The 23,137-nt window shown below is 43.0% G+C and overlaps 1 protein-coding gene across 3 annotated transcripts in view; it reads left to right on the top strand.

Moving 5' to 3' along the window:
* The first annotated feature begins 2,116 nt into the window (after positions 1-2,116).
* The window catches only part of LOC132385118 (transmembrane protein 25), a 37,431-nt gene continuing 16,410 nt past the window's right edge, over positions 2,117-23,137 (top strand). Inside the window, exons 1-6 of one of the 3 annotated variants that reach the window (XM_059956884.1) lie at positions 2,117-2,380; positions 6,117-6,222; positions 7,169-7,480; positions 14,581-14,871; positions 15,949-16,077; positions 19,476-19,509. In XM_059956884.1, the coding sequence (XP_059812867.1) occupies positions 2,333-2,380; positions 6,117-6,222; positions 7,169-7,480; positions 14,581-14,871; positions 15,949-16,077; positions 19,476-19,509 (920 nt within the window). In that variant the 5' untranslated portion in view covers positions 2,117-2,332. Of the gene's footprint in view, positions 2,432-6,116; positions 6,223-7,168; positions 7,481-14,580; positions 14,872-15,948; positions 16,078-19,475; positions 19,510-23,137 lie in introns of all 3 variants that reach the window. The other 2 variants (XM_059956883.1, XM_059956885.1) reach the window with 2 other exon arrangements.

The raw sequence follows: 23,137 nt of genomic DNA, 5'->3' as shown, positions 1-23,137 counted from the left end.
AATGCAATGTTAGCATTCCTTTCCAGAGGACTAGAATATAAAAACAAGGATGTAATTTTGAGGCTTTATAAGGCACTAGTAAGGCCTCACTTGGAGTATCGTGTGCAGTTTTGGGCTTCTTATCTAAGAAAGGATTGGAGAGGGTTCAGAGAAGGTTCACGAGAATGATTCTGGGATTGAAAGGGTTACTATACAGCGATTGAAGGCGCTGGGCCTGTACTCACTGGAATTTAGAAGAATAAGGAGGGATCTCATGAAACTTATTGAATGTTGAAAGGCCTCAAAAGAGTGAATGTGGAGAGAAGTTTTGTACGGTGGGGAAGTCGAGGGACAAAGGCTACAGCCTTAGAATGGAGGGACATGCACTTTGAATGGAGATGAGGAGGAATTTCTTTAACAAGAGAGTGGTGAAACTGTGGAATTTATTGCACAGGGAGCTGTGAAGGCAAAGTCATTTTGTATATTTAAAGCAGAGGTTGATAGGTTCTTGATTAGTCAGGGCATAGAGGGTTATGGGGAAAAGGCAGGAGATGGGGCTGAGAGGGAAAATGGATCAGCCATGATAAAACAGTGGAGCAGACTCAATGTGCCAAATGGCCTAATTTTGCTCCTATATCTTATGATGTTATATTAGTAAAGATTAATATGCATTTAGGGGAAAATTGGTTTCATAAAATATAAATGCAAGAGATTCTGCAGATGCTGGATTTCCAGAGCAATACAAAATGCTGGAGAAACTCAGCAGGTCAGGCAGCGTCCATGGAGAGGAATAAACAGTCCTGATGAAGGGTCTTGGCCCAAAACGTTGACTATTTATTCCTTTCCATAGATGCTGTCCAACCTGCAGAGTTCCTCCAGCATTTTGTGTGTGCTGTTCAGAAAATATAATTTCATTTGCCCCATTTAAATACTGATGCAATTTAATATGGGAGTGCAGAATCACAGCCTCCCAGCTATTCAGCACTGAAGATGGATCTGCCCTCTGAATTTAAGAAATAAATGCAGGAGTGGACCATTTGGATTATTGCAATTTCTCCACAACCCTGAAAGATCATGGCTAACATAGACTTCCTCTTTAAACTCAAACCTGCTCAAACCCCACATACCTTAATATCTTAAAAATCTTTCAATCTTTATCTTGAGTTTACTGAGCCCTCTTGGCTAGTGAACTCCAAAGATTCACCATCGTCTACAAGAAATTTCTACCCATTCAGTCTCTTATTTGGAGACTGTGGCCATTGGATCCAGCCAATCCAGCCAGGGGATCACCTATTGTGCCAAATCCCTGACATAGTACATTTCTCAAGAATGAGGTCACCTCTCATGTGAATACTGGTTCAATATGCTTGATCCCTCCGCAGAGGACAAAGCCACCTTTCTGGGGTCAGGATGCTGCCTTATTGTTTTTCTCTGTTGCATGTATGTCCCTCTGCAGATAGGGAGATCAGATCTGTAAGCAACATTCTAAGTGCAGTCTCACCAAGGCTCTATAAAGACTAAGACATAGGAGCAGAATTTGGGCATTTGGCCCATTAGAGTCTGCTCTACTATTCCATCATGGCTGATTTATTATCCCCCTCAACACCATTCTCCTGCCTTCTCCCCTAAATCTTTGATGCCTTTAATAATCACGAATCTATCAATTTCTGCCTTGAATATACTCAATGACTTGGCCTCCTCAGCCTTCTGTGGCAATCAATTCCACAGATTCGCCACCCTCCGGCTAAAAAAAATCCTCATCATCTCTGATTTAAACTGAGAGCACTATATTTTCACTCTTCTAATACAGCACAGCTTCCATTTCCCTTTCTAATGTTTGTTGATCCATGTAAAAGGACACACAAGTCCCTCTTCTACCAAAGAGGATGGCTTCACATAATCAATCAACCTACATCCCCCGAAACCTTCCCACATCACGCCATTAGTGCACTTTGATATTTCGCACTTTATCCCCCACCTCCATATTGGCAGGAGCATAGCAAATGGGCTGACATGTTGGTTGAAGAGCGAACCTCAGAGTTGGCAGTCCTTCAGGAGTCGAGTATATGCTCTTTCATTTCATGATACTTGAGAATTTAAATTGAAGGGATGCATGAGAAGGGCCTAATTTCTTAATTTCTCTAGAGGTAACTGATAGTTTGTCACATTCGTTGTGAACAAGGAATAAAAACAGAATCTGCTGAAACAAAATCATTAAATCAGTGCTTGATTGTGTGTGCCTGTCAGCTCGCCTCAGCCTGCACTGCAGCACATCACTGAGAACCAGCTGCTGTGATACTGAGCGGGCGACACAAGTAACAGTGGAAAGTGGAGGAGGTTGAAATTCCTCCTCATGCTTAAAAGGAGCCAAATTACTGCCGAGTTCCTTGCCCTCATTCAGGTAAATAAAGCTCAAAACCATCTTCCTGTCTCCCTGGAATATTATTCAGAGGTAAGCTTGTGTTGAATTTCCTTTACATTAAGTTAAGCTCGCGATGGCTCAGTGTTATAATCAGTAAACAACCCAGTCTGCTCGGCCACTTGTAATATGATGCAGGTTGAATCGTGCTGGACCTGCTTCCTGATTTGTTTGTGGGTACAGGGAAAGTGCTTGTAGGTTAGGGCAGTGATGGCTTCTCATCAGCTCAGCCCTAAGGTCTGACAGTAAAGATCCTTGACCATATTTACGGTGTTGTGATTTTTTCTTAACGGCATCATGTACATACCTATCTGTCTCAATGCCCCTTGCTAGGGGTGATGCCAAGATACCACAGGTTGTTTCTTTTGACCTCTGGTTGCAGAGGGCAGGTATTCCCCAGGGAATCCTAGCAGAGATGGTGGTAAGGTAGATGGAATGATGAGTGAACAACTCAGATCCTGGGAAACCGCCTCCCCACCCCCAACCCAAATCCTACTTAGTCTAGTGGCCTAGAATTGTATGGCTTTGGGGGGCAGGTGGAATTCAATCCCTGTTATGTCTCTTGGACATTCAAGATTTTCACTCATGGGGCAAGACCACTGAACCTCTTCTTAATGAGAAGACAGATTTCCCATTATGGCCTGAGTACTGAAGTGACAGGTGAAAGATTAGGGTGGAGCATGGCACCAAGGAAACATTAAAGAGATTCACAGGAAGATAGGAGCATTGCTGGGCTATGAATATCAGAGCACATTGAGCAGGCTGGCCATCTTTAGGTAAGTAAAGATTAAGGTGACCTAGTAGAAGGCTGAACTTTTATGAGAGCTTTTGTTTCCACGGAAGTGATCCTGTAACTAGTCATAATAAATCCAATTAGAAAATTGGTGAATCTATTTTTAACCAGAGAATGGTTAGAGTGTGGAGCTGTTTCCATGAGGGTTTGGTGAAGTCATTCTAATGGATGCATTAAAGGGGCAGTTGGATAAGGGTGAAAATGAACAAATTTCACGTCACATGCCAGTGATAATAAACCTGATTCGGATTCTGAAGGCTGTGCTTAGTGGGTTAGGGAAGAAATTTATACAAGACATAGACTGGTGTATGCCAATTGAGATGAGTGACTCTTCTGATGTTATGGTGTGAATATTTCTGCTGTACTAATATTACTGAATAGCAGAGCATAAATGGTTTTAATGTCTCTGTGGTGAGTCACTGTGCTCAGAGGATGCCATGTTCAAATTGAACACGGCCTTCTAGGTTTGTTCCAGAGTTGAATGATATTAGTCCACACTGCTCCCAAACTGTGTGACAGATGGGGTACGACAATTGGCTTGTACTTTGGAAAAACAAACCATGGTAGGGCACTGAGGAGTGTGGTGGTACAAAGGGATCTGGAAATACACATCCATAATCACTTGAAAGTGGTTGTAAAGAGCTTTTTGCACATTAGCCTTCATAAGTCAGAGTGTTGAGTACAGAAGTTGAGATGTTACGTTGAAGTTTTATATGATCTTGGTGAGGTCAGATTTGGAGTATTGTGTGCAGTTCTGGTCACCTAATGGCAGATAAGATATAAATAAGATTGAAAGAGTATGGATAAAATTACAAGGATGTTGTGGGATTTGAGGACCTGATTTATAGGGAAAGGTTCAATAAATTACAACTTTATTCCCTGGAGTGCAGGAGAATGATAGAGGTATAAAAAATGATGCGGTGTATAGATATGATTAATGCAAGCAGTCTTTTTCCACTGAGTTTAGAACTAGAGATCAAAAGTTAAGGGTGAAAGGTGAAATATTTAAGGAGAACTTCACTCAGAGGGTGATGTGAGAGTGGAGCGAGCTGCAGTGGAAATGATGGATGCGGGTTCAATTTCAACATTTAAGAGAAGTTTAGATAGGTACAGAGATGGGAGGGGTACAGAGGGCTATGGTTCAGATGCAGCTTAGTGGAACTAGGCAAAATACCAACTCAGAATGGACTAGCTGGGCCAGGGTCTGTTTCTGTGCTGTAGTGTTTTCTGGCTTGCCTCATTTAAGGGGGGAAACAATCAGCCAGAGATCCACTCTCTGAACCATCTCTGGTAAAAAAAAGTGAGTCTTTGAAAATCCCTAGTTGAACTTGCAGTATTTACTCAAATCCTTTATATTTCTCCTTCAAACCTACATCCTTGATCAAGCTTTTGATCATGTAATTCCTCCTCCTATCATTCAGTAGTGAAATCTGTTCGTCCTGTGATTTGAAATGGTTTACTAATTAAACATGTGATATCAATTCAGTAAATTTAACCATTGAACCATGGAGAGTAACGCAGCAACGTTGGCCATCTTTCTCAAGAGAGAATGTGCTTGCCGCAGAGGAAGTTCAGTGAAGATAGTAGGATAGTGATATGAGGAAAGACTGCATTGACTCGGTCCGTAACGAGAGTGTTTAGAAGAATGAGGGGAGATCGCACTGAAACAAACAAAAATCTGACAGGGCACAACAGACTGGATGAAAGGAGAGTGTTTCTCCTGGCTGGAAGGTGCAGAACCAGGGCTCACAGTCTCAAGCTACGGGATAATGCAATTAGAACCGAGATGAGGAAAAGCACCTTTACTCATGGGGTGGTGAACTCATGGAATTTGCCACCACAGCCTTTGAACTTCTGACAATCATGACCTCCCATGTTCTCTGTGTAAAGTTTGTACATTCTTCCTGTGACTAGGGCTTTCTATTTACTTATTTATTGAGATACAGTGTGGAGTAGGCTCTTTGAGCCTAGCAAACCACCACCCCCCCTGCCGCCCAATTGAACCCGAGCCTAATCACAAGACAATTCACAATGACCAATTAACCTACTAACCAGTATATCTTTGGACTCTGGGAGGAAACTGGAGCACCCAGAGGAAACCCACGTGGTCACAGGGAGAATGTACCAACTCCTTACAGGTAGCGGTGGGAAATGAACACGGTTTGCTGGTACTGTAACCTGTTGTGCTACCACAATGCTATCGTTCATACCAACCAAGATGCTCATCTAAGCCAATCCCATTTAGCCTTGTTGGACCCATATTCCTCTAAACCTCTCCCATCCATGTACCTGACCAAGTATTTTAATGTACCTGGCAGCTCATTCCATATACTAATTCTCTGGATAAAAAATGTTGCTCCTCAAGTTCATATTAAATCTTTCCTCTCTCATCTTAAACCCATATCTCCTAGTCCTTGACACCCTAACCCTGGGGAGAAAGAACTCTGTGCATTCACTCTATCTATGCCCCTTGTGATTTTATTAATTAATTCCTCCTTATTTTCTTGTGCTGCAGGGAATGAAGTCCTAGCCTGCTTAACCTTTCTCTACAATTCAATCCCTCATGTCCTGGCTGCATCCTCCATAAATCTTTTCTGCACTCTTTCTAGCTTAATAGCATCTATACAATAGCAGAGTGACCAAAAATGAACACACCCTGCCTCCCACATCTCCCCTGTCCACCCTGTCAGATAGTGTCCGATCGCTGGTGTCTGGGCGGCAAACGTCATTAAAACACATTCCCATATTGTGGTTTCTCCTCTGCATTTCCTCCATTTTACTGGTAGTCACACTTCTAAAAATAATTAAAAGGCTGCAAAGTGTTTGGAGACTTTGAGATCATGAAATTATATGCTGTAAGTACAAACAAATTGCTTCCATTACTGTAGGAAGCGGTAAACTTTTTTTGTTGCGTTCCCTTTTCAGAGAAGATGTAATCAAAGCACGAGAGTGGCCAACATGGCAGTGGCTGGCTATGATCATGTTGTTGGGGCGATCTTTCTTCTACAACTTGAGGCCTATGTTTGCTCAGGTACTTCAAGTAAATCCTTGGATTTTCATTCTTTCCATTTCCCTGTCTTTTGGTTTCAGTGTGTGTGAGGGGAGGGAGGGCTTGTCAAGATAAAGTCAGTACCAATACTAATCTTAGCCCACAGGCAAAAGCTTCAGTGGCAAGCGCACCTCCCCTTCTCCTTCCTGTAGGCTGCACTACCTGGGATTTGTCCCACGAAGCAAAGCGAAGACTGAGGAATGACTTGATGAGGTCCTTAATATAGGAGTATAAGAGAGAGTGAAAAAATGTTGACATGTGGAAATTTTTATATAATAAAGGTCTTTGAAAGGTGATAACATAGGGCAAGAATAGGCCCTTCAGCCTGCAATGTCTGTGCTGATCACGATTCTAAATTAAATTAAAAGATTCTGATCACCTCCTCTGTTGATGCCTCTCATAATCTTATAACCTTCCATCAGGTCTACCCTACCACCCACCTCCCCCGCCTCTGAAGCCTCAAAGAAAACAATATGTTTGTCCAACCTCTCCAATAGCTAATAGTCTCCATTCCAGGCACATCTTCTGAATGAGCCTCTTCTGCAATCCTCTTCAAAGCCTCCCACTCCTCAAGGCAAGGTGAAGCACAAAGGGAGATGGCTTAGGGGAGATGAATGCTAGCATTGATTTGTTGGGCTGAATGGCTTCTGTGCTGTGAGCTGCCTGTGCCAAGTCTGCTGTGCTGAGGGTGGTGTAGTTCGTCAATGCTAAAATATTCAGTCAGGATCCCTAACCCGCACTGAGTACAGGATGGAGACTCAGTGGTGATGCCCTGCACATTGAACGGCCTGTTAGGCTCATGGTTGGAGCACGGTCACTTGAGTGAGATTCAGTGGAGAGGAATATTGTCCTGTAATTACAGTCCAGGAGGTTTTTAAGGATCCCGGGGGTGAGACTTTTAAACTAGTATTTTATACCTTTATTTCAGAAATCGCTGAGCCTTTTCCTCTAATCAATGGACGGCCGCGGCCTGTAGTCACTCTGGAGGAGAATGCCCCCAGGGAGTTCACCTGCAGGATGGAGGGCTGGAAGTCGGTGCCCGTTGTCACCTGGTACCTGAATGGCAAGAAGCAAGAGAGCAACCAGACCATGCTCATTCCCAGCTCCAACGAGAGCAGGAACCAGAGCTACAGCACCTTTGTGATAACCACCCGCAGGAAGGACAAGGAACTCAACTGCTCGGTCACCGACCCTGTCAGCGGGAAGACGCAGAATGCCAGTGTCATCCTCAATGTGCAGTGTGAGTACTGGGAATGACTGGCGTGTCTCATGCTTGGGAGGAGGCACGTGTAATATTCCTGCTCTTGACTGGATTCATTGCAAATTTCCCAGTCTGTTTTCCCTTGTGTTCTGAATTCCCAATGTTGACCTGATTTTACACTCAGTGGCCAATTTATTAGGTATACCAGCTTGTGGCCACTGAATGATGTGGTCCCTTAGTGCAATAATGTTTCATAGAACATAGAACAATACAGCACAGTACAGGCCCTTCAGCCCACAATGTTGTGCCGACCCTTAAACCCTGCCTCCCATAAAACCCCCCACCTTAAATTCATCCATATACCTGTCTAGTAGTCTCTTAAATTTCACTAGTGTATCTGCCTCCACTGACTCAAGGCAGTTGATTCCACACACCAACCACTCTCTGAGTGAAAAACCTTCCTCTAATATCCCCCTTGAACTTCCCTCCCCTTACCTTAAAGCCATGTCCTCTTGTACTGAGCAGTGGTGCCCTCGGGAAGAGGTGTTGGCTCTTTCACAGGTGTGTGATGCACCATCAATAACTCTCTGAGACATGAGGCAAGATATCGGCTTTTATTGACTGGAAGAAAGAACAAGCAGCAATTGACCACCATACTACATCCTGGAGACTGAGGACAGGGCTCAGGCCTCAATCACCTTTCTACCGGGGTCTGTGGGAGGAGCCACGGTCAGTGGTCAGCAGGGGGGGGCATGTCCAGACAGGTATATATAGTTCACCACAGTTTGTCACCTGATACTGACTCCACTTCACTTGGCACAGCTGATCAAACATCGGTTAAAGCATTAAGGAGTCTTGTTCTGCTCTAGTTGCTCTGTTGCTTGTTGTGTTTTGCTGAGTAGTGTGTACATGCTGCGTTGGTGCCGGAATATGTGACAACACTTGCTGGCTGCCTCCAGCGTATTTCTAGGTTGAGTTGGTTGTTCATACAAGTGACACATTTCACTGTATTTTTTTTGATGTACATGTGATAAATCTGAATCTATAGTAGGCCATCATTAGGGAGATACTTCTACTGCTTAGAATTGGTGCAGCTAATAGTCCTGCCACCAAGAGTGAAGTCCTTAAATCATGCATACACCAAACGGCAGAATTGGAGGAGCCTGGGACAGGTCAGGGGGATTTTTGGGGGTGGATGCAGAGTAATGAAGCCAACAATTGCCCTGGTGGGTTGTTGCAGAATGGATGTGAGAGGAGGCTATGGTGAAGGGAAGAGGAGAGCCTTTTACTTGGAGGTTTAGGGTAACTGGATGGAAGTTTATAAAGTTAATAGAGGCAAAGGGTGGGGTAAGTGGTAGGTAGTCAGTCAGGGCAGAAATATGAAATGCTGAAGGGTATAGGTTGAGTTGAGGGGGGAAGGTTTAAAGGAGTTGTGTGGGAAGAGTTCTTTTACACCGGGATTGTCGGGTGTCGGGTTCTGGTGGAAGCAGATACAGAAATCCGGTTTAAGATGGATTTAGACAGGTACAAGGATGTGGATGATGTGCAGGCAGATGGGATTGGTTTAATTTGGCATCATAGTCGGCACAGGTATTGTGGGCCGAAGGGCCTGTGCTGTACTGTTCTATGTTCTATTATACTTTATGAGAAGGATTCAGATAAGTTGCTGCATTTCTGACTGTCATCTGGACATTAAAATAAGACAGGAAGTGGGAGTTGGAGCTGCCACAGGGGCCCTGTAGCTTACACTGCCATTTAATAAGATTTTTAACTGAGCTTTTGAATCAGCTGTGTACCTGCATCCTAGTTCCCTTCACTGTTGCTCTCAGCTTCCAGAAACCCAGGCAGTGAGCACCTACAGCCTCCTGGCACAGCGAAGGTCAAAGATTCACAAGTCTGTCAGATTCTCCTCCTCCTCAGTTTTGAACAGCTGCTCCCTTATCCAGTGCCTATCTCAGCATCTTCAGGCTGAGCCAGAATCAAAGCACTGATAGAAAACTACTGGAGAACCTCTATGGTATTGCTGCACCCGGAGAACAGTGTGATGTTTGCCCACTGACCTCACCTTACTTAATGGAATGTCTCCATAGAAATGGCAAATCTATTTGGGTCAACTGGAGGACAGTGCAATAAATGGTAACATTTAGAGGCTAATAGTTCTTAACTCCACCATGGAGGGTCCCAAGCCTGGCTGTGAAAGGAGAAGGGTTGGGCATGGGGCTAACAAACCCCACCTTATAAAGACCTAGAGCTACAGATCCAAAGATCTCATCCCTGGGAGAGGAAGGATCTTCGAAGATGGGGTACAGCTGGGGACAAGTTGAAAGACTGGCCCAGGACAGAGGATTCTGATGAGCTGCTGTTGGTGGCCTATGTCCTAGCAGGGGTGATGGGCTTACCCAACCCAAACAATGGCTCTTGATGTCTTACAACAGGCTTGCAACTGTAAATGAAGTAAGGCACTTGCAATTGGACAGCAGGGAGAATGGAATCATTGGATTAGATGTATAAATGATAAGCTTTTGGCAGAGATAAGATCAAAATCCCACATGATGTAAAATCAAGTACAGGAGGAGTCAATCTATCACTTGTGATCTGCCATTCACTGCAACAGCTTCTATCCTTTACAGTGCTAGTTTATTAGTCCCAGTTCGGAAAATTTCATCTGATTCCCAGCTTTTGTTTGTGCGTCCTGTTGTTACCCATGAATAGCCTAGTTCACATTTTAGAGTCAGAGAGCACCACAGTACAGTCACAGGCCCTTCAGCCCATCTAGTCCATGCCAAGCTGTTATTCTGCCTAATCCCATCGACCTGCACCTGGACCAGTGCCTTCCATGTCCCCCCCCCCCATCCATATATCTATCTAAACTTCTTTTAAGTCCACATCCACCAGTTCCACTGGCAGCTCGTTCCACACTTGCATCAACCTCAGGTTCCCCTTAAACATTTCACCTTTTACTCTAAACCTGTGACCTTCAGTTCTAGTCTCACCCAACCTCAGTGAATTAAAAAGAACTGTTTATTTTTACCCTATCTATACCCCTCAATTTTGTATACCTCTACCACATCTCCTCTCAATCTCCTATGCTGTAGGGTATAAAGTTGTAACCTTTTCCTGTAACTCAGGTCTTAAGTCCAGGCAACGTTCTTGTAAATGTTCTCTGTACTCTTTCAATCTTATATCTTTTCTATTGGTAGGTGATCAGAACTGCACACAATTTCTACATGAAAGCCTGAGCACATTTTGCTGACTTTCCCACAGTATTCAATTAGAGAAGCCTTCCTCATTGAATGACAAGACCCCGCACAGGAGGCTGGTCAAGAGGGTTCAGTCGCTTGGCATTCAAGATGAGGTAGCAAATTGGATTCAACGTTGGTTTTGTGGGAGAAGCCAGAGAGTGGTAGTATATGGTTGCCTCTCTGACTGGAGGCCTGTGACTTATGGTGTGCTGCAGGGATCAGTGCTGGGTCTGTTGATGTTTGTCAGTTACATCAATGTACTAGATGATAACGTGGTCAACTGGATCAGCAAATTTTGCAGATGACACCAAGATTGGGGATGTAGTGGACAGCGAAGAAGGCTACCATGACTTGCAGAGGGGTTTGCTTCAGTTAGAATAATGGGCTGAAAAATGCCAGATGGCATTTAAAGCAGACTAGTGTGGGGTGTTGCACTTTGGTAGGACCAAGCAGGGTAGGTCTTACACAGTGAGCAGTATGGCACTGTGAGGAGTGTGGTAGAACAAAGAGACCCGGGAATACAGGTCCATAATTTGTTGAAAGTGGAGTCACAGGTAGATAGGGTCTGATATTTTGTTACATCTTATTGTTCTTCACTATTTCCAGCAGAAGGAATAATTTCTATTTATTTTATTAAATCATTTAATTATCTTGTGCTCTAGAATTAGGCCAACCACCTCGGCCCGCCCCCAAATTTCCATATTCATAATTGATGCAGCCTAATAGATTAACTCTTTCAGCCCCTGTTGATGTGTTGAATCTGTACCACAACATATCCATATCTGGTAAGTATATACGTACATGCAGTGGTGCAGAGTACATGCCTACACAAAGTTACTCTGTATTTTGCATCACCGGGGTGGGGGAGTGGTGCTTGTACTCTGAAGCATCGAGCCTTGCTACTGAAGCCTCTTTAGATAAAGACTCTTCATCATTTGGTTTTGTATCTCTCTGCCACTTCTATTAGTTTTTTAGATGTTTTGAAATCTCTTTTTATTAATTTTTTTAATTCTACAATACAACTACAAAAAAACCATCAACAAAATGGAGATTTATATAGTGCAAAACAAGCATGTCTAATATATAATTCATAACAATAAGGAAAAAGCACCCAAAATAAAATCATACTAAGTTAGTATCCTCCCCTCCCTCCCACTACAAAACTCCAGGCCAACCAATTCAACATGTAAAAGAAAAATTAATCGGAGCGTTCGACCCCACAGAGCTGTAAATATATATATAAAAAAAGAAAATATTATGCCTACTACCAAAACTATAATGTAATTCACATAAAAAACCATAAAACTTACAGGAAAAAGTTGGAAGTAAGGGATTATAGTACAAAAAATGGATAAACTTAATCAAAAAGAGAAATTGTGAAAGTATTCAAGAAAAGGACCAAATTGAAATTTTATGTCCAAATTGAAAGGTGAATAATGAATCTTTTCAAGGTCTAAACAGGACATAATATCACTAAGCCATTGAGCATGAGTGGGTGGGGCAACATCTCTCCGCCTGAGAAGAACCAACTGTCTAGCCAAAAGAGAGGCAAAAGATAATGCTCGATGTTTAGTCGGACTCAAATGCATATCTAATTCACCCAAGGTGCCAAAATGAGCAATCAGAGGGTTAGGTTCTAAGTGGCAATTGAGAATATGGGATAAAGTTAAAAAAAAACTTCTCTCCAGAATTTCTCTAGACTAGGACAAGCCCAGTACATATGAATAAGAGAAGCCTCACCCCCCCCCCCCCCTTACACTTGTCATAGACGGGACTAATGTCAGGATAAAACTGTGTTAGTTTTGAAATCTTGAAATCTCTTGTTTTTAAAAAAAAGGCTTCTCTGTCTTGGGTGGAGCTGAGTAATGTGTGGCAGGAATGTTTAAATATACACAGTCCAATTTACTTGTTGCAGTTAAAAAGGAATAGCATGTGTTGCAGTGTCATCTGATGTAATTTGAACTTTCCACAATATTAGAGCAAACTCGAGCATTTATCAGAGTTAGCTCAGAGTGTTCCAGCATTAGCACTGCTGTCTCACAGCTCCAGCGACTCAGGTTCGATTCTGACCCCGAGTTCTGTCTGTCTGTGCATTCTCCCTGTAATCATTTGGGCTTTCCTCTCACATTCCAGAGGTGAGCTGGTGGATTACTGGACTACTGTAAATTGCTCTGAGTGTTGGGAGAATTAGGGAGGATATGTGAGAATAGGTTCCAGGAAAAAGCAGTGGAATGAGATGGAATTGTTCTGCAATTCAAAGGGTCAATGGGCCAAATGGCCTTTAATATCATAAGAAATGTGAGTATATAAATTATAATTGAGTTGTCTGGTCATTTTAATGATGCTATTGACTAAAATAACATCATCTTTCATTCGAATGAGAGCTTTAGGATTGCCTCCATGTAGGACATGTTACTGCAGCAAGAAACACCTTGGTAGATCCTAATCCAAAAAGACTTTTCTCTTTTCTCACTCTGCACAAACACTATTACAGCTCAGGTGTCGGATTTCAGAGTTCAATTCCAGTGCCCCTTTGTAAACAAGTTTGTACATTCCTTCCTGTGTGTGTGTGTGTGTGTGTGTGTGTGAGTTTCCTTCGGGTGCTCCGGTTTCCTCCCACAGTCCAACGACGTTCTGGTTAGTAGGTTGATTAGGCGTTGTGAATTGTCCCATGATTAGGCTAGGGTTAAATTGCTGGTTTGCTGGACGGTGTGGTTCAAAGGGCCTGTTCTGCGCTGTATCTCTAAATTTTTAAACAAGCATTCTGATTGCTTTGAAGAACATTATCTGATGATTCGAGATGGTAGAAAGGGACACTTGGACTGTGAAGTCAGTCCAAATGAGGTGAAGGCCAAGGACACCTTTGAACTGGATGAATCTCGCTGGCTGCAGAGTCCAATCAGCTCACAGTTCGAATCCAAGGGCATGATGATGTGGAGGAAGAAAATGAATTTGCTGGTAAACTCAGGCATCATTTGAAGGAAAGAAACACTAGGAAGATTAATGTATTTACATTGAATGAAGTGAAGAGCAAAATTACAACTAGTACTAGAAATGTGTTTCTTTTCTCAATGAAAAGAATGAATGGTATAAACTAATTTAAAAGGTATTTAGACAGACTCTAACAAACAGGAAATGGAGGGATATAGGCCATAAACAAGCAGACAGGGTTGGTTTAAATTGGCATCATGAGCAGTATAGACATTGTGGGCCAAAGGGACTGTTCCTTTGTAGTGTTCTATTTCCTCTTCTCATTGCTACCATCAGGGAGGAGGTACAGGAGCCTGAAGTTGCACACTCAATTTCAGGAATGGCTTCTTCCCCTCTGCCATCATATTTCGGAGCAAAACACAAATCTATAAACATTACCTCTCTATTTTTCTCTTTTTGCACTATTTTTAATGTTTTAATATTTCTGTTTTTATATTTACTTATTGTAACAGAGTAATTTTTTAATGTCTTGCACTGTACTGCTGTATAGCAACAAATCTCATGACATGCTGTATGTCAGTGTTAACAAACCTGATTCTGATTCTATGTTCTATGTAAATTACCAGGAAAGGTAAAAATACTGTGGTGTCAAAATGCAACTGGGAAGGGATCGACTCTGATGGTGAACTCACTTAGTTTCACCCTTGATCCCCACCTTGGAAGCTTTGTACTTTTTATCGCAGGTCTCAGCAAACTCCTGGACAAAATTGTGTTATGCACAGCCATATATTCAACTGCTGAGCCCTGAACTTGGAAACTTCCTTTAAAACCTCTTCCACCAAGCTGTTCATCGCCCCTCTTAATAATTCCACTTTTGGATTCACTTCACATTTCGTTCTGTGAAGTTTTCCAACATCAAAGGTAGAAATTGTTTTGACACTTGTCCTCTTCTGTACCTCTTCCTAGTTAAACCAGAAGTTGTTCGGATGGATGCTGAATACAAGGAACACAATGACTCGGGGCTTTTCCTGGTCCTGTTTGTCCTCGTCCGTGCAAACCCTCCTGCCACGATCACCTGGGTCGATGAAAGTGGCGGAGTTATTGTGAACACCTCTAATTTCATGATCTTGGACACCAAGAGTTATCCATGGTTGACCAACCACACCGTTCACGTGCAGCTGACTAGCCTGGCAAAGAACTACTCCTTCAGTGCTGGCAATGAATTTGGAGTGACCAACTCTTCTATTGCTTTACCAGGTATACAAAAAAAAAACGAGATAGCCGCCACTGGTTGTCTTTTGGCTCTGTTCTAATGCTCTGGATTTCCAAAGTAATCTGTTTTGTTGGTAGGGTTTGGGAGGGTCAGTGAGAGTTTCCTGCAATGATTAACAGCATGAAGGGATGGGATCATAAAGTCCATCCCACTTATTCCCTGCTGATCACCATGCAGCCATTTTATTCTTCTCAGAGTCTCATCAGTTCCTTCAGATTCTGACACTCATCTACACATGAGATACAATTTACCGTGGCCAATTAACACTATGAGATTAAAAAAAATTAAGTTAGCACATGTTTTTTTGATCCCTCAAAGTGAGAATAGATCTCTCAAAGTTGCTGCACAAGTTGATTGGATGTTTAAGAAGGAAAATGGTGTATTGAATTCAAGAGCTGTGAGTTTTTTTACACAGATTGGTGAGTCAGGGGCGCAGGTAGAGGTAGATACATTAAAGGCATTTAAGGCAGGCACATAGATGATAGAAAAATGGAGGGCACTGTAGGAAGGAAGGGTTAGATTGATCTTAGTAGGTTAAAGGGTTGGCACAACAAGGACCTCTAGTATGCTGTACTGTTCTCTATTCTGTGTTGTTCAGTTGCACAGTAGCTCCAAAGGAAGGAATAGCCTCTTCTTGTGCCAAATGAGAATGAAATTTGCATAAATCAATCATTTTTAATTCTATGCCTACTTCAGTGTCTAGAACATGTCTCCCTGGTTTACTGTGCATATATCACTGCTGGAGTGCTGCATGGTTGAAGATGCCTCCTTTGAACTGAGACTTTAAACTGAGCATTCATTTGCCTCTTCAATTAGAAATGGATGGTAATTTGATTTTATTTCAAAGAGCACGGACCCTTTCCCTGCCTTAGCCAACTTTTGTATCTTAATGAACATCATGAAAAAGATTAATTGGCTTTGTTATCTGTGGCAATGATTATAACTCAATAACACTTCATTGGTTGTAAAATGCTGAAGTCGGGGTATACAGGCTTTCTTTCTGATGTGTAAGTGACCTCTGTGACTTTTGAGTTGTTTGGCTCTTCACCTCTTCCTTCCAGGATTTCTCCATTCCCGCATTGAGGTTCCTGTGCTGGTGATCCTCCTCGGGGGAATCCTTGGGCTTCTCGCCATCCTGCTCCTGAACGTTATTGTACTGTGTGCTATATACCGGAGAAGGGAAAGTGCAGGTAAGACACTGAGTGGGAGAGTGGGGAATTGGAACACATTCCTGTAATGACCTATTGCACTGGGACTGGTAGGCAGTAGCAGCTTAGAGTATCATTGGTGCAGACAAATTCGAAGGGATTCTTTTCATGTCTGTCAGTCCTCAAGGATGTCTGACACCTGAGAAGATCTACGAATCATGCCAGGGTTGTTGATCCATCCAATACTGTTTTCAGTTCTTTGCATTGTATGTTATTCTCAAGCTAAGGTTCTCCTTGATTCAGAAATTAATGAACTAATGGCAAATTCATAAAGTGAAAGATCAATACAGCTCAGAACAAGACCATTTGGCCCATTGACTGTTCTGGCACTTTGAAAGAGAAATTCACTTAGTCCTAGTCTACTGTATATCCTGGAATTACATTTATATTATACACTTCCTTTTGTTTAAAAAAAACACAGATTATGCTTCCATCATGCAGATGCTTTGATCCCAATTCTAAACACAAAGCATTTGCCTTGTTCTTTTGCCAACCATCTTAAACCTGCATCCTTTGGCAATCAAGGTTCAAGGTACATCTATTATCAAAGTATGTATGCAGTATACAACTCTAAATGTTCATTTTCTCCAGACAGCCATGAAACAACAAAAATCATGGAAGCTGTTCAAGGAAAAATATCAACCCCACCCCCATGCGCTAAAAAAACGAACTGCGCAAAACGGCAACAAGAACATCAAGTACCCTCATGCGCAAAATCAATCATGCAAACAGCAATCCCCCACGCGCAGAAAAGCAAACAGATCATGCAAACAGCAACAAGAAAGAACATGCAAAAACACAGAATAGGGTCCAAGTGAGCTAGTCCAATCCATGAATACCATCCTCCGACAGCATCGTGGGAGAGAGAGAGAGAGACCATTTGAATGCAGGGACCTTCCTTCAGGAGCAGTGAACAAGAATGAGACCATCACACCCAGACAGCTTCCTCTGGCAGCAGTGAGCGCGAGGCTGGTAGACGGCGTTGAACACTCGCTCACCTTGGCATTTCAATCTTTCTTAACACTTTAAGGAGTGAGATTGGTGAGAAATGGAGTTGATCATGGGCTTCTGCCCCGTCTGTAAGCTTCTAGGCCTCGAGGCCGCTTGCATCCTGGCTCAACCCTGCTGTCATTAGAAACCATTTCTCTTCTCTTTAATTAAATCCTTCAGGATTTTAAAGACATTGCTCAAATTTTCTTCAAATTCTTGTCTGTTCTGATGAGAATGACTTCAGTTTCTCAAGTCTTTCCTTCTAGAACCATTTTAATATAACTGAGGCCTGATGAAGGGTCTTAGCCCAAAACGTTGACTGTTTATCCTCTGCAAGGATGCTGCCTGATTTGCTGAGATCCCCCAGCTTTTTGTGTGTGTTAATAAAACGGTTTTAGTGCCCACTCCACACCTTCTTATCCACCATAAAGTAGCACTGGATTGGATACAAAATACCAGCTGAGGCCAAGCACATTTTCTCTAGGCGTAATATAACTTAATGACTCTGCCCACCTATTAATCACTCCCAGGGTCCCAAGAGTTTCACTATGTAACAGCCAGCACAGGGATGTCATGCTGAATGGGCTCTTCTGTGCCGAAACCTTCTGTTATTGGTTGTTAAGATGTAACAAAGAGACCTATTGCCCTTTGAGGTGGGAGCTGGTCAGAATTTGCACTGTGTGGTTCAGCCCAAAACTCAAAACAAAAATCAGAAGTCAATTTTATTGTCATCTGCACAAGTCCATGTGTGCATAGGTGCAATTAAAAACTTTCTTGCTGCAGCATCACAGGCACAGAGTATCAGTTAAACAGCATTCCCAAGAAAAACGTCAATTAAGGATAAATTATACACAGCTTTTGCAAGGAAGAGCACAATACAAATGAAAAAGAAATCATACTCCATTTTAGTGCAAAGTGATCTCGGTGGTAATAGTTTTGTTGTACTACGATGACAAGGGTTGTACAGTCTAGACCATCTCCACAGGAGATCATTCTGAAAGCCCACCTCAAATAGATGTTGTGTGTTTCTGGGCCTTGGAGGATTGACTCACAAACACAACCTCTGCCACTGGCATCCATTTTGCAGCCAATGATATACCTTGTAAAATGCAGTTACTGATACAATATGCTAATATGGCTCCTAATAACTCATCGATTCTCACAGTCCATGAGAGACAGCTGCCTGCAAGGAGTTTGTACGTTCCTCCTGTGTCTGCCTGGGTTTCCTCCCACGGTCCAAAGGCGTACCTGTTAGTAGGTTAATTAGTCACTGTAAATTTTCCAGTGATTAGGCAAGGGTTAAATTAGGGTTTGCTGGGCAACATGGCTCAAAGGGCTGGAATTGCCTGTTCCTCGCTGTTTCTCAATAAAAAGGATAAAACATATAGTTACTGAATTCTCTGAAGCTATGTGGTGAGATTTATTGATTCATGAATTCAGACAACACAGAAATGCTCTGCAGCCCTCCTCCTCCACACCTCACCTAGACTAATCTGAACCTTTATTTCTCTACATTCCATCAATTCCGCCCAGATTCTTACCAATACACAAGGGGCAATTTACAATGGCCCAATAACCTACCCACCCAGGTATTTTTGTGGGAAACCAGAACAGGTGGGTGGGCTCCCACATGGTCATGGGGAGAGAGAGCAAACTCCATACAGAAAGCACCCAAGGCCAGGCTTGAACCTTTTGTGAGGACTAGAATGTAAGAACGAGGTGGTGATGTTGAGGTTTTATAAGACATTTGTCAGACAGTACTTGGAGTATTGTGGACAGTTTTGGACATCCTATCTAAAAAAGATGTGCTGAAATTGGAGATGGTCCAGAAGGAGGTTCATGAGAATGATTCTGGGAACGAAAGGGTTAATGTATGAGGAGCATTTGATGCCTCTGGGCCAGTACCAGTGAATCTGTGGAATTCATTGTTACAAACAGCCGTGGAGGATGAGGCACTGGGTATATTTAAAGCAAAGTTTTATAGGTTCTTGATCTGTAAGGGTGTCAAAAGTTATGAGGTGAAGGCAGAGAGTAGGGAGAGAGGAATAATAACTCGGCCACGATGGAATGGGAGAGTAGGCTTGATGGTCTGAATGGCATCACTTTGCGCCTACATCTCATGGTTTTCTGAAGCCAGGAGTACTGGAGTTGTGAGGGAGTAGCTGCTGTGCGCCACCCAGGCTGGGCATCGGGTGACACTGGGGTTTATCTGTACCACACAGAGCCAAACCTGACAAAGGGTTTTATGCTTGAAACAGCAAATCTGTTTCTCTTTTCACAGATACTACCTGACCTGCTGAGAAATTGCTGTATCCTCTGTTTTTATTTCAGATTTTCAGCATCTGCAGTTTCATCCACAGTTATTTCCCCTTTTCTTCATTCTATTTCAGATCTAAAACCCAGCAGAGACTCAGCTGTTCTCAGGTAATTAACTGAATATCTCTGAATGTTTTATTTTTGCTTTGCTTCCTCCTCTGCCCTTGTCTGGGTCGTGCCTTCACTTTACAATGATTCATGGAGTTTAACTTAGCTGAGACTGACCTATGTCCCCCACTGCCAGCTGCCTGTATCCTAATGCACACCAAGTCCCCTTCATCCCTCACTCTTGCATTTGGTGATGTGTATTGCACCAAGTCTGGCAGTGTTTGTAGGTCTCTCCATAGTACGCTTTTATTTTACATATTTTTAACCACCTGAGATCTCTCTGCTTCTTTTAGATATCCCTGATATTAATACTGCACCAACTGCGACCATATACATTCAGTTTCCTAACACTGGGATGCCACGTCAGTCTCTTTTTACTTATAGAATCGTACCGCATAGAAATGACCCCTCGTCCATGCCTATTTGTGCTAATCTGGTTTGTCTATACTAAACCCATATCCCACTCCACCTTTCCTATCCAAGTACCTGTTCAAACACTTTTAAAATGTTGTAATGATATTTGCCTCAACCACCACCTCTGGCAGCTCTTTCTGGGTGTTCACCACCCTCCTTCAAGATGCTCTTTAAAACCTACCAAGTTTTGAGCACCTGTCTTGATATCTTCTGATCTGGTTTGCTGTCAAACTTGACAGTGGACATACACATTTTATTACATAAGAGACCATAATACCATAATAGATAGGAGCAGAATTAGGCTATTTTGGCCCATTGAGTCTGCTCCAGCATTTCATCATGACTGATCCATTTCCCTCTCAACTCCAGCCTCCTGCCTTCTCGCCATATCCCTTCATGCCCTGACTAATCAAAAATCTATCAACGTCTGCCTTAAATATATCCAGTGACTTGGCCTCCACAGCCGCCTGTGGCAACAAATTTAATAGATTCACCATTTTCTGGCTAAAGAAATTCCTCCTCATCTCTGTTCTAAATGGATGTCCCTCTATTCTGAGGCTGAGTCTGCTGGACCTGGACTCCCCTCTTCATAGGGAACATCCTCTCCACATCCACTCTGTTGAGGCCTTTCAACATTTGGTAGGTTTCAATGAGATCCTCCCTCATTCTTCCAAATTCTAGTGAGTATAAGTCCAGAGTCATCAAACGCTCCTTGTATGATAATCCTTTCATTCTTGGAATCATTCTTGTGAACCTCCTCTGAACCCTCTCCTATGTCAGCACATCTTTTCTTAGATAAGAAAACTTAGAAAATTGTTCAAAATACTCCAAGTGAGGCCTCATCAGTGCTTTATAAAGCCTCAACATTATATCCTTGCTTTTATACTCTAGACCTCTCAAAATGAATGCTGACATTGCATTTACCTTCCAGAGATTCTGCAGATGCTGGAAATCTTCAAAGTTCAAAGTAAAATTTATTATCAGAGTGCATACATGTCACCACATACAACCCTGAGATTCTTTTTTCTGCAGGCATACTCAGCAAATCTACAGAACAGCAACTGCAAACAGGGTCAATGGACAATAAACTGTGCAATATAAATAAATAGCAATAAATAACGAGAACATGAAATAACAAAATGAAGAGCCTTAAAGAGAGACCATCGGTTGTGGGAACACCAGAGGAAGAATGCGTGTAGTTATCCCCTTTTGTTCCAGAGCCTGATGGTTGAGGGGTAGGAACTGTTCTTGAACCTGGTGGTGCGAGTCCTGAGGCACCTGTACCTTCTACTTGAAGTCAGCAGTGAGAAAAGAGCATGGCCTGGGAGGTGAGGACCTTTGACAATGGATGCTGCTTTCCTACAACAACTTTCATGTAGATGTGCTCGATGGTTGGAAGGGTTTTATCCATGATGTACTGGGCTGAATCCACTACCTTTTGTAGGATTTTCCACGTAAAGGCACTGGTGTTCCCGTACCAGGCTGTAATGCAGCCAATCAGCACAATTTCCACCAGACACCTATAGAAGTTTGCCAAGGTTTTTGATGACGTGTTGAATCTCCACAGACTCTTGAGGAAGTAGAGGCGCTGTCGTGCTTACTCCACAATTATATTTAAATGATGGGTCCAGTTCAGATCCTCTGAGATAGTGACTCCCAGGAATTTAAAGTTTCTGACCCTTTCCACCTCTAATCCTCCAATGATTACTGGCTCATGGACCTCTGGTTTTCCTCTCCTGAAGTCTACAATCAGTTCCTTGGTCTTGTTGACATTGAGTGAGAGGTTGTTGTTATTACACCACTCAGCTATGTTTTCAAGTTCTCTCCAGTATGTTGATTTATCACCCTCTTTGATAGAGCCCACAACAGTGGTGTCATCAGCAAACTTGTATATGGAGTTGGAGCTGTACTTAGCCACACGGTCATTGGTGTAAAGCGAGTAGACACGGGGGCTAAGCACACATCCCTGCGGTGCTCCTGTGCTGATGGAGGTTGTGGAAGAGATGTTTTTGCCCATCTGAACAGACTTCGGGTCTACAAGTGAAGAAATCCAGGATCCATTTGCACAAGGGGATATTGAGGCCCAGGTCTTGGGAGTTTACTGGTTTGATGGGTTGATGGTGTTAAATGCCAAGCTGTAATCGGCAAAGAGCATCCTGATGAATGCATCTTTGCTGTCCAAATGTTCCAGGGTTGTGTGAAAAGCCAACAAGATAGCAAAAGGTCCACAGCAGATGCTTCGGTAGGTGAACTGGAGTGGATCCTAGTCACCACTCAGACAGGAGCTGATATGCTTCAACAGCAGCCTCTCAAAACACTTCATCACTGATGATGTAAATGCCACTGGGCAATAGTCATTGAGACTGGTTACCATGCTCTTCTGGGGCACCGGTACGACTGGGTGCCACACACTGCCAGAGCGAGAGTTTGAAGATATTCGTGAATACACCAGGCAGATGGCTGGCACAGGTCTTCAGTACTCGGCCAGGTACTCCTCTGGACCAGATGCTTTCCTTTGATTCACTCTCTTGAAGGCAGCCTGCACATCATCTTCAGATACTGAGAGCAAAGGATCACTGGGAGACATGGGGGTGCGCAATGGTTCCTCCCTGTTCTTGTGTCAAACCGAGCGTAGAAGGCATTGAGCTCATCTGGAAGCCAAGCTCTGCTGTCCCCATATTCGCAGGTTTTAGCTTTGTAGGAGGTTACGGCGTTCAAACCCTGCCACAGCTGTCGAGCATCTCTCGTTGATTCCAGTCTAGCCCAGAATCTCCACGTCGCCCGAGAGATGGCCTTCCAGAGATCATACGTGCACCTCTTGTGTTCTTGATCTCCAGACCTGAAAGCCTCTGATGTGGCTCTCAGCAGGTCCTGGATTTCACTATTCATCCAGGGCTTCTGATTGGGGAAAACCCTGAATGACTTTGTGGGGACACACTCATCCACAGCTGTTTTAATAAAGTCTGAGCAACACACACTCAAAATACTGGAAGGACTCTGAAACTCAGACAGTATCTATGGAGGAGAATAAGCATTCGATGTTTATCCATTTCTAATGAAGGGTCTCAGCCCAAAATGTCGACTGTTTATTCCCCTCCATAGCTGCTGCCTGACTTGCTCCAGCATTTTGTGCATGATGATATAAATATGATCATCGTTTACAAGATGACATTCAGCAGTGGTGGTTTCTGTTCAGCCTGTCATGTTTCTCCCA

This window comes from Hypanus sabinus, chromosome X2 (assembly GCF_030144855.1).
Source record: "Hypanus sabinus isolate sHypSab1 chromosome X2, sHypSab1.hap1, whole genome shotgun sequence".
Taxonomy (NCBI): Eukaryota; Metazoa; Chordata; class Chondrichthyes; order Myliobatiformes; family Dasyatidae; genus Hypanus; species Hypanus sabinus.
This window is presented reverse-complemented; position numbering and strand designations above follow the sequence as displayed.